General features: G+C 47.3%; 1 protein-coding gene across 3 annotated transcripts in view; it reads right to left on the bottom strand.

Annotated features, from left to right (window-relative positions):
- KCMF1 (potassium channel modulatory factor 1) overlaps positions 1-12128 on the bottom strand; it is a 237995-nt gene that overhangs the window by 179325 nt on the left and 46542 nt on the right. For all 3 annotated transcript variants that reach the window (XM_068168630.1, XM_068168632.1, XM_068168631.1), the window contains exon 2: positions 10748-10915. In XM_068168630.1, the coding sequence (XP_068024731.1) occupies positions 10748-10915 (168 nt within the window). The remainder of the gene's footprint in view (positions 1-10747; positions 10916-12128) is intronic.

Here is a 12128-nt window from a genome sequence, read left to right as displayed (position 1 = left end):
GAGTGTGGGGAAAGCATGAGTAGGTGAGTGTAATGGATTAACTTTCATTTTGGAGCTGGCAAGAGGCAAGATAGTTTTGAATAACAGCAGCAAATACTGAATTTAACACATGACAGTTTTGCAGTACACAGATGACTTCTCACTGCAGATGCTCTGCAGCTCCACCCTGTTCCAGTACAGTCTGGATCAGTCTGTGACCAGTCCAAATGGTGGGGCTGTGTTTCTATTCCTGGGGCAGTCGATTCCACTGACTCCTTCCACTCCTCCAAGTGAAAGCAAACTATGGCATGCATTCCAGTGCTCAGTTTCCAACACATTCAGATACTGGGATCCCCCTGTCACACCAAAAAAAAACCGATGGGTTCCACCCCTAGTAGTTTGATGGCATCAGATCACAGAATCACAAAATCAGCCAGGTTGGAAAAGACCTCAGAGATCATCAAGTCCAAGATATCACCCAACACCTCCTGACAACTAAACCATGGCTCCAAGTGCAACATCCAATCATGTTTTTAACACCTCCAGTGACAGGGACTCCACCACCATCCTGGGCAGCACATTCCAATGGCGAATTACTCTTTCTGGGAAGAACTTTCTCCTCACCTCCAGCCTAAACTTCTCCTGGCACAGCTTGAGACTGTGTCCTCTTGTTCTACCAATGGTTGCCTGGGAGAAGAGACCAACCCCCACCTGGCTACAAACTCCCTTCAGGTAGTTGTATACAGCAATAAGGTCTCCCCTGAGCCTCCTCTTCTCCAGGCTAAGCAACCCCAGCTCCCTCAGCCTCTCCTCACAGGGCTGTGCTCCAGACCCCTCCCCAGCCTCATTGCCCTTCTCTGGACACCTTGTGTTCCAAGCCCCTCACCAACATTGTTGCCCTTCTCTGGACTCGTTCCAGCAAGTCAACCTCCTTCCTAAACTGAGGAGTCCAGAACTGGACACATGACTCGAGGTGTGGCCTAATCAGTGCAGTGTAAAGGGGCAGAATGACCTCCCTGCTCCTGCTGGCCACACTGTTCCTGATGCAGGCCAGGATGCCATTGGCCTTCTTGGCCACCTGGGCACACTGCTGGCTCATGTTCAGCCAGCTGTCAATCAGTACCCCCAGGTCCCTCTGTTTGGCAGCTCTCCAGCCACTCCAACCCCAGCCTGTAGCTCTGCATGGGGTTGTTGTGGCCAAAGCGCAGCACCCGGCACTTGGATTTGTTAAATGTCATCTTGTTGGTCCAGCCTGGCAAGGTCCCTCTGCAGAGCTCTCCTACCCTCTACCAGATAAACTCCTGCCCCCAGCTTGCTGTCATCTGCAAACTTACTAATGGTGGATTCCATCTCCTCCTCCAGATCATCAATAAAGATGTTGAACAGGATGGGGCCCAGCACTGATCCCTGGGGCACACCACTGGTGCCTGGCTGCCAGCTGGCTGTGGCACCATTCACCACCACTCTCTGGGCTCAGCCTCCAGCCAGTTCCTGACCCAGCTCAGAGTGCTGCTGTCCAAGCCAGGGGCTGACAGCTTGGCCAGAAGCTTGCTGTGGGGGACAGTGTCAAAGGCCTTGCTGAAGTCCAGATAGACCACATTCACCAGGCAGTCACCTGGACATAAAAGGAAATTAGGTTGGTCAGGCAGGACCTGCTGTAGTCCAATGAAATTCGTTTAGAATATCTGATTGTTTTTGTTACTATTCCAAAACATTCAGGCAAAGTGTTCCAACACTGTCCCTTTCTTAAAGGCACAGCCTCAAATGGTCACACCTGCCCCTCCTAAATTTGTGTTGGCTAGGTCTCATCTCTTGGCCATCTTGCAGGTACACTATGATTTCCCCCAAGATGATCTGCTTCAAAATCTTGCCTGGCACTGAGATAACACTGTGCAACTGTATCTACTAAAGCTTTATACTCTTGTGTGTTCAACTTGCCAAGCCATTGGTTCTGTTATGACCATTTGAGGCTGAGAGAATTTGCTGTTAGAGAGATACTCTATGCTGAACACGAAACTCTGAATCCTGATGACATTCCTGTAGGAACTGGTCTTGCTAAAAAGCTCATCAAGCTAGCTCCTTCTAATTATGGAAACATTCTGGCAAGCAGGATTGTGGCAAGAAATTATGGTGGAGCTCCTCCTACGGTTGGCCAATTCAGCGATCAAATGAGACAATTGGAGGATAGCATGACACGTGTTTCTTTGGTTTCAGCCATTGAAACTCTGTCTGGAAAAATTCAGAGTTGCATGAAAGAGTTGAAGGATTAATTTAAAAACACCATATCCCAACTGACACGAAGAGATAATTCCAATTCTTCCTCCAGGTGGATACAAGTTTCATCTGTGAGGAATACACGTCCTCCAAGGAGGCCATTCCAAAACAGATCAAATCAGAACAGACCACCAAGGCAATCACGTAGAACTATTTGGATAACTCTGCGTGATCAGTTTGGTGAGAACATGAACCGCTGGGACGACCAACAAACTTCTAATCTTTTCAGGAGACTGAGGGAACTGCAAAGTGGCAGAACCCGAGGTAGCAATACCAGAAGGGTAGCTGTTACTTCCACAGTTCCCCAGAACAACTCTAGTAGCTCCAACAGTGGCTCCAGCTATAACACTGCACACTGTGCTCAATGCACATAGAATCATAGAATCATAGAATCAATAAGGTTGGAAAAGACCTAAGAGATCATCAAGTCCAACCTGATCTCCTTCTATGCCCAGGTGACTGCCTGGTGAATGTGGGGCAGGCTGTGGATGTAGTCTACCTGGACTTCAGCAAGGCCTTTGACACCGTCCCCCACAGCAAACTCCTGGCCAAGCTGTCAGCCCATGGCTTGGACAGCAGCTCTCTGAGCTGGGTTAGGAACTGGCTGGAGGCTGAGCCCAGAGAGTGGTGGTGAATGGTGCCACAGCCAGCTGGCAGCCAGGCAACAGTGGTGTCCCCCAGGGATCAGTGCTGGGCCCTGTGCTCTTTAACATCTTCATTGATGATCTGGATGAGGGCATTGAGTCCATCATCAGTAAATTTGCAGATGACAGCAAGCTGGGGGCAGGAGTTGATCTGCCGGAAGGTAGAGGGGCTTGGCAGAGAGACCTCAGCAGGCTGGACAGATGGGCAGAGACCAAGGGCATGAGATTTGTTATGAATATACTGGTGATTCTGTGGTTTGTGTTAACGGTAGAGAATACAGAGTGTACTGGAACTGGGGGTCAGAACCTTGCAGGAGCCTGAACAAGAGGACGCAGTCTCAGGCTGCACCAGGGGAGGTTCAGGCTGGAGGTCAGGAGGAAGTTTTACACAGAGAGAGTGATTGCCCATTGGAATGGGCTGCCCGGGGAGGTGGTGGAATCTCCATCACTGGAGGTGTTCAGAAGGAGACTTGACTGGGTGCTTGGTTGCATGGGTTAGTTGATTAGGTGGTGTTGGATGATAGGTTGGATGCGATGCTCTTGAAGGTCTCTTCCAACCTGGTTTATTCGATTCGATTCTATTCTATTCAGTTCATCGATGATATCATCGTCTGGGGTAAAACTTCTGAGGAAGTCTTCGAGAAAGGTAACAAAATCATTGACATTCTTCTGAATGCAGGTTTTGCCATCAAGCGAGACACGGTGAAAGGACCTACCACAGAGATTCAGTTTCTGGGAGTGCGGTGGCAGGATGGACACTGACACATTCCAGTGGATGTGGTAAATAGAGTCTCTACCATGCCAAATCGCACAAACAAGCAAGAAACCCTACGGTTCTTGGGGATGGAGGGATTTTGGAGACTGCACATTCCTGGATACAGTCAGATTGTGAAACCTCTGTATGATGTGACTCGAAAGAGAAACCATTTCCACTGGGGACCTGAACAACAAGCAGCCTTTGACCAGATAAAGCAAGAGGTAATTCAAGCAATGGGTCTGGGACCTGTCCGAGATGGTCCAGACATTAAGAACATTTTGTACACGGCTGCAAGTGAAAATGGTCCAACCTGGTGCCTGTGGCAAAAAGCTCCAGGTGAGACACGTGGATGACCTCTTGGTTTCTGGAGTCGAGGTTACAGAGGTTCAGAGGCTAATTATACTCCAACAGAGAAAGAAATTTTAGCTGCCTAGAAGGAATAAAGGCAGATTCTGAAGTGATTGGAACTGAATCACAACTTCTCTTAGCTCCCAGATTGCCAGTTTTGAATTGGATGTTCAAAGGCAAAGGATCCACACCACATCATGCCACAGATTCAACATGGTCTAAGTGGATGGCTCTGATAACAGAGAGCTCGAATGGGAAATTTTGAAAGGCCTGGTCTAGTGGAGGTGATCTCAAGTTGGCCTGAAGGTAACAACTGTGCTAAGCCTCCAGAGGAGAAAGTAACTCGTGCTGAGGAAGCTCCTCCTTACAATGACGTTTCTGATGATGAAAAGAAATATGCTTTGTTCACAGACGGTTCCTGTCGTCTTGTTGGGAACAAGCGAAGGTGGAAGTCTGCAGTGTGGAGTCCAACACGACGAGTTGCAGAGGCAAAGGATGGAGAAGGAGAATCCAGTCAGTTTGCAGAGGTAAAAGCTGTCCAGCTAGCTCTCGACGTGGCTGAATGTGAGACATGGCCAAAGCTTTATCTCTACACCGACTCATGGATGATAGCCAATGCTCTATGGGGTTGGCTAAAGAACTGGAAAAAGAGTGGTTGGCAGAGGAAAGGAAAACCCATTTGGGCAGCTGACCTATGGCTGGACATTGCTGATCGAATCGAGAGAATTCCAGTAAAGGTGAGACACATCGATGCTCACATTCCTAAGAGCAAAGCTACTGAGGAACAGCAACGCAACCATCAGGCAGATCTAGCTGCAAGAGTTTGTGAAGTATCACACAGTATCACAGTATAACTTAGGTTGGAAAGGACCTCGAGGATCATCGAGTCCAACCTATCAACACAGACCCCATGACTAGACCATGGCACCAAGTGCCACGTCCAATCCCCTCTTGAACACCTCCAGGGACGATGACTCAGCCACCTCCCTGGGCAACCCGTTCCAATGACGAATTACTCGCTCGGTGAAGAACTTCCTCCTCACCTCGAGTCTAAACCTCCCCTGGTGCAGCTTGAGACTGTGTCCCCTTGTTCTGGTGCTGGTTGCCTGGGAGAAGAGGCCAACCCCTTCCCGGCTACAACCACCTTTCAGGTAGTTGTAGAGGGCAATGAGGTCACCCCTGAGCCTCCTCTTCTCCAGGCTAAACAATCCCTGCTCCCTCAGCCTCTCCTCATAGGGCTTGTGTTCAAGGCCTCTCACCAGCCTTGTTGCCCTTCTCTGGACACGGTCAAGTGTTTCGATGTCCTTCTTAAACTGAGGGGCCCAGAACTGGACACAGGACTCAAGGTGCGGCCTAACCAAAGCAGAGTACAGGGGCACAATGACCTCCCTGCTCCTGCTGGCCACACTATCCCTAATGCAGGCCAGGATGCCATTGGTCCTCCAGGCCACCTGGGCACACTGCTGGCTCATATTCAGGTGGCTGTCGATCAGCACCCCCAGGTCCCTCTCTGTTTGGCAGCTCTCCAGCCACTCCGACCCCAGCCTGTAGCTCTCCATGGGATTGCCATAGCCAAAGTGCAGCACTCGGCACTTGGACATGTTGAATGCCATCCCATTGGACTCTGCCCATCTGTCCAGTTGGTCGAGGTCCCTCTGCAGAGCCTTTCTACCCTCTAACTGACTAACATCTGCCCCTAACTTGGTGTCATCTGCAAACTTGCTGACGACTGACTCGACCCCCTCATCCAGATCATCAATGAAGATGTTCAAGAGGACGGGGCCCAGCACTGATCCCTGGGGGACACCACTGGTGACTGGCTGCCAGCTGGATGTGGCACCGTTCACTACCACTCTCTGGGCCCGGCCCTCCAGCCAGTTCCTAACCCAGCACAGAGTGTAGTGGTCCAAGCCACAGGCTGACAGCTTGGCCAGCAGTTTGCTGTGGGGGACGGTGTCAAAGGCCTTGCTGAAGTCCGGGTAGACCACATCCACAGGCCTCCCCACGTCCACCAGATTGGTCACCTGATCATAGAAGGAGATCAGGTTGGAGAGGCAGGACCTGCCCTTCCTAAATCCACGCAGGCTGGACCTGAGCCCTGAGCCATGGACTCCAATCTTGATCTCGACTGGAAACACCGGGGTGAGATGTTCTTAGCTTGGTGGGCTCATGATTCGTCAGGACTTCAAGGCAGAGATGCAACATACCAATGGGCTCGTGACAGATCCATAGACATTTCCATGGATGCTATCACACAAGTCATCCATGACTGTGACATTTGTGCTGCTATTAAGCAGGCAAAACGAATAAATCCCTTGTGGTATGGTGACAGATGGTGAAAGCGCGAGTATGGTGAAAATTGGCAGATTGACTACATCACTCTACCACGTTCTCGTTCTGGTAAGCAGTACGTGCTTACTATGGTAGAAGCAAACACAGGATGGTTGGAAACTTATCCAGTTCCACATGCAACTGCATGCAACACCATTCTTGGTCTGGAGAGACAGATCCTGTGGAGACACGGAACTCCAGAGAGGATTGAGTCAGACAATGGAACTCATTTCAAGAACAACCTTGTAAAGAGCTGGGCAAAAGAGCACGGTATTGAGTGGGTATTCCATATTCCCTACTATGCACCAGCTTCAGGGAAGATTGAACGCTACAACGGTTTGTTGAAGACCACTCTTAAAGCCATGGGGGGTGGATCTTTGAAAAACTGGGAAAAACATTTAGCACAAGCAACCTGGCTGGTAAATAGTAGCAGAGGTTCAGTGAACCGAGCTGGACCTGCACATTCAGATCTGCTACAGAAAGTAGAAGGTGATAGAGTTCCTGTTGTTAGAGAAAAGAATCTGTTAGGTAAAACTGTTTGGGTATTTTCTCCCTCAGGAGAGGCTAAACCTGTCCGAGGGGTGGTTTCAGCTGAAGGTCCGGGTCACACTTATTGGGTAATGCAGGAGAATGGTGAAATTCAGTGTATTCCACAAAGAAATTTAACTTCAGCTGAAAGAGGTTAATTTCAAACTGTTGTGCAGCTACATCGTGTCCAAAGGAAGAACCAACAAGGAATCTACGGTGCACGGACCCTGAGAACCCCAAGAGCCCTGAATCAACTAAGAGACCCTGAGATTCCCTGCTTTCCTTTTCTTCGCTTCATCAGCGATAAGATAAACTGTTTTCCATTTTTCTTATTTCCTGATTTTCTTGGACTTCTGAATCATCTGCATCTGAGCATAGCCGGAATGGACTATGAACTTTACTTACGAACTGTAAATATTGTCTTGGATTGGATGGACAGTATGAACGGCCAATGAAATTGTTTAGAAGGGGTGGACTGTGACCGTTTGAGGCTGTGCCTTTAAGAAAGAGACAGTGCTGGGACACTCTGGCTGAATGTTTTGGAATGTTAACGAAAACAATCGGATATTCTAAACTAATTTAATTGGTGGATTGGTAAAAAGGCCATTTTAAGCTTAGGTGCAGCTGGGACTTTCCTCAGTTCTCTCCTTTCCTTTCTCCTTTCCAGCTCATATGCTTCTGGGCTCTCTGCCAGACTGACCTTGGACAGATAAGCAAACTAAGGCCTACTAATATTCTGTTTTATTAATAATTGCTCTTTTTCTCTCGTTCTAACCCTCTTTGGGGAAAAAGGGGAGAGAAGTGGGTACAGGGGGGGAACCCTCCTCCACAGGAGGGAATTTCGTTCCTGTATTATTGTTGTTTTTTTACTTTGCTGTCTACTTCTGTGTATATATTGTAAATACTGTAAATACTGTAAATTTTGTATATATCCTGCATTCCCTAAAAATTGCTTGTAAATATAGCATTTCCCTTTTGCTTCTCCAGCTGGCTAGCTGTGGTTTTCTTTCTTCCTCTTTGTGGGGGGGAGAAGGCTAAGCCCTTCTCTCAAACCCACTACATCTGTACAGTCCAATAAACGCAGTTGTCCCTCTCTTCCATCTGGTTGTAGGCAGGGCCCCTCTAATTCTGATTGGAATCACTTGAATGTTGCGAAGATGCTCTGCGAGTCCCTTTAGGTAGATCAGAAGCAGTATCAGCTTGTCTTCTCTTTTTGGGCCATTTTCCACTGGAAACTGAGGCAGCATTCTTCGGGGGAGAATTTCCTTGTACTCGTGCAGCAAGGACTGAAGTGGGTTTTCCATCCCACTTCCTCATATCCTCCCCTTGGTCATGCAATTAAAACCACAGGATATGCTGTAGCATGTACCTCCCAGATTCTCTTCCTCAGACAGGGGAGTACCTGCCCCTCATGGCTGAAACATGGGACCATACAGGTGGGGAACAGAACATGTTCTTCTTGAGTTGATGAACCTCCCAAGACAGTTCCTTCACAGGTGAAACACAGTCCTGGACAGAGGAAGAGAGGCTTCCTCACCTTTCTGGGGCCTGCTACTCATTTCATCCACCATTTGTCCTTGTCCATCTTCCAAAACCAGAGATAAAATCCAAGTGAGCAGCCCTGGTTCTTTCTCTTGTTCCCATGATGGCTGTGGTTCTTCTTTAATTTTTGCAGCTGCTTTCCTTGTAAGCTTCTTTTTCCATTCAGGGGCAGCTGATACTGGCACAGGATGGTTCTCTGCTGCAGCTGCCATACCTGTTGCTCTGTCTGTAGGCCCAGAGACCTTTTCTTGCCCCTGAGCACTCTGTACAGTGATGAGAAGGGCTTGATAGGCATGGGCCAGGCCCCAATAAACTGTAGTGATTTCTGCCTCTTGAGAAATTCCAGGCTGACAACAAACTTTTTCCAAACATTTCACCAGCTTGTCAGGATTTTGCACTTGCTCAGGGGTGAAATTCCAAACCGCTGGAGGGGATCAGTGACCTAGGAATTTATCTAAATTCTCCCGCACACCAGCATCGTGGCAGATCTCTCAGTGGTATTATTGGGAGAGTTCTGTATTGCTCTGAACAAAACCTGGCATGCCAGTAACCAGCACAGCAATAACACTGATGTAAGCTATTCCCTTGAGATAATGCTCATCGCCAGAAGGAACATATACAGACTGCCAGCACATTGGCCCCAGCCACTCCCAAAAAGCAAATACACCAACATAGTGAACACACCACAGGAAAAAAAATATAAAACTCTCTAAAGAAGCCTCAAGCCTTAATTGAATCCTCTTGTTATCTCACTTCTAGTTATCCCAACCCTTCAATCTCCTGCCAAAATCAACTGTCTTAGTTAAGACAGCTGCTTTTGAACTACATGTTGGTTGCCAAAATATGTAACAGGTTAACCTGCCTGTTTCCCTCTAATGCAGAAGTGAGGAAAAAAGTAACATAAACAAAACTACCTCTGGGTTGAAATAAAAAGCTTTAATGAGAAAAAATGAGATAACACAATGCACAATTACCTTAGTCTATTTGCAGAAAAAGCACAGCAAAATGCAGAAAGCAGCAGTATAAAGCAGAAGCCAGCGAGCTAATCAACTCCCACCCTTCCAATGCCATACCAGCAGAAAAAAAACCAACACCCAAACTGGAAACCTGAAAGCAGCAACCAGATTGAGAAGCTTCTCATGTTAAAATCTGGACTTGAAGCCACATAATACTTTACTCCAGCCAACACTTTCATTTTGAAACCGGCATGGCAGCAGGATGGTTTTGAATAACAGCAGCAGGTTTCAACTCAACACATGACAGTGGGATGGAAAACCTACCTCTTCCCTACAGGCACGAGTATGCTAGTTATGAGGTAAAATAAAGAGGCGAGAATTCTTCCAGGAGGAGAAGGTCTGCTCTGGTCTACTGTTAGCAGTTCTCTGATCCAAATACATGGGCCTCAGATACAAATGTGAGTAAGGCAAATGCAAATGCAATGTATGTAGTCCACACAAATTCTGTGAACTATGTGAATTCTGTGAACTACATAAACCATGTAAACTTTCAGAGGAGTCTGCTGCTGTGGAGTGGATGAAGACTGAAGACCAAAAGTTGCCAATGACCCATGGACCCTGGGATTAAGAGTCATGTGCACTACCAACTGAACTAGAAGCTGTATATTAGTATATTCAAGCTGTTCTGAATTTTAAATGCAAATAGGAGGTATCAGAATGTGTGCATTCAATATTTTTTTATATCAAATAGGTTAAAAAAGACTAAAAGAGCTGAAAAACTTCAAAACAATTTAGTTAGAAATAGTACTAACATTTTTTACTAAAACCTTAGTCTTGTTATCTTAAAATAGGCATAAAAAGGAGTAAGTATTCAGTGTCAACAATCTCTTAATACAAATATTTACTATGTAACTATCTCCTGAATTGCAACATTGATGTTATAAACAGTATATGATAGAAATTACTTGGGGAAGAGAAAACAGCAACTAAAAGGACTACTTCCCAGCCTTTTGCCACTAGTCTTACACATTCAGTACAACCTACCACTCATGCTGCATTTTCCCCAAACTCTAACCATGATTTCTCTTCTTCACCATGGTGCTTTCTGGTACAACATATTAAAGGAAGGGGGTGGGTGCATGTAGTTTTTCTGTACCTTTTGCAGTAAACTTAATTTAGGAGAAAAATCTGATCACAATACTTAACCCAAAATAATAAAGCAGATGTCATGTGTTACAAGAAAAGAGTAAACAAGATTTTTATCAAAGAGATAGGAACTTCCTATAATTTTCAGTATGCTATTTAGGGGAAAATGTTCCTAAGTAGTGAAGCAAAACAGTAAGTTTTAACTACTGTAAACAGCTCTCATGAATTAAATTATTACTTACCAAAATCTACTCTTGTTAGTATGCACTGCATTGGATGGTCAGTTGTATGTCTCGTTGTTGTTGCACCACTTTCATAACAAGTTGCACACAAATCATAATCATAGCAAATTAGACACTTGTATCTGCGACCTCGAAAATTTCCTTTTAAACATGCATCACAGCTGACACCTGTGAACAAAGAGAATTGCTTGAAAACAGTAGTAATTTCATGCTTTTAATGATACAGATTTGTTTCCTATTGTCTCCCTTTTATGCAGCTGATGCACGATAGGGGGGGAGGGACAGAGAGAGAGGGAGAGGCAGAGAGGCATAAGGGGAGGAAGAGGCAGAGGGGGAGGGAGAGGCAGAGAGTGGAGAGACAGAGGGGAAAAGGCAGAGAGGGGCAGGAATAAACCTTTATTAGAATAAACCAAACCAGGTTGGAAGAGACCTTCAAGATCATCGTGTCCAACCCATCAACCAATCCAACCCACCCAAACAGCTAACCCATGGCACCAAGTACCCCATCAAGTCTCCTTCTGAACACCTTCAATGACGGCGACTCCACCACCTCCCCGGGCAACCCATTCCATAGCGCAATCACTCTTTCTGTATAGAACTTCTTCCTAATATCTAACCTGAACCTCCCCTGGCGCAGCCTGAGACTGTGTCCTCTTGTTCTGGTACTGGGTGGCTGGGAGAAGAGACCATCATCAGCCTGTCTACAAGCTCCTTTCAGGTAGTTGTAGAGAGTGATAAGGTCACCCCTGAGTCTCCTCTTCTCCAGGCTAAGCAGCCCCAGGTCCCTCAGCCTCTCCTCGTAGGGCTTGTGTTCCAAACCCCTCACCAACTTTGTTGCTCTTCTCTGGACTCGTTCCAGCAAGTCAACATCCTTCCTAAACTGAGGGGCCCAGAACTGGACACAGTACTCGAGGTGTGGCCTAACCAGTGCAGTGTACAGGGGCAGAATGACCTCCCTGCTCCTGCTGGCCACACTGTTCTTGATGCAGGCCAGGATGCCATTGGCCCTCTTGGCTGCCTGGGCACACTGCAGGCTCATGTTCAGCCTACCATCAACCAGTACCCCCAGGTCCCTCTCTGCCTGGCTGCTCTCCAGCCACTCTGACCCCAGCCTGTAGCACTGCATGGGGTTGTTGTGGCCAATGTGCAGAACCCGGCATTTGGATGTGTTAAATCTCATGCCGTTGGATTCTGCCCATCTGTCCAGCCTGTCGAGGTCTCTCTGCAGAGCCTCTCTACCCTCCAGCAGATCAACTCTTGCCCCCAGCTTGGTGTCGTCAGCAAATTTACTGATGATGGACTCAATGCCCTCATCCAGATCATCAATAAAGATGTTAAAGAGCACAGGGCCCAGCACTGATCCTTGGGGCACACCACTAGT

Source organism: Melanerpes formicivorus, unplaced genomic scaffold (genome assembly GCF_026170545.1).
Source record: "Melanerpes formicivorus ecotype bairdi unplaced genomic scaffold, bMelFor1.0.p_v2 SCAF_145, whole genome shotgun sequence".
NCBI classification, from domain to species: Eukaryota; Metazoa; Chordata; class Aves; order Piciformes; family Picidae; genus Melanerpes; species Melanerpes formicivorus.
This window is presented reverse-complemented; position numbering and strand designations above follow the sequence as displayed.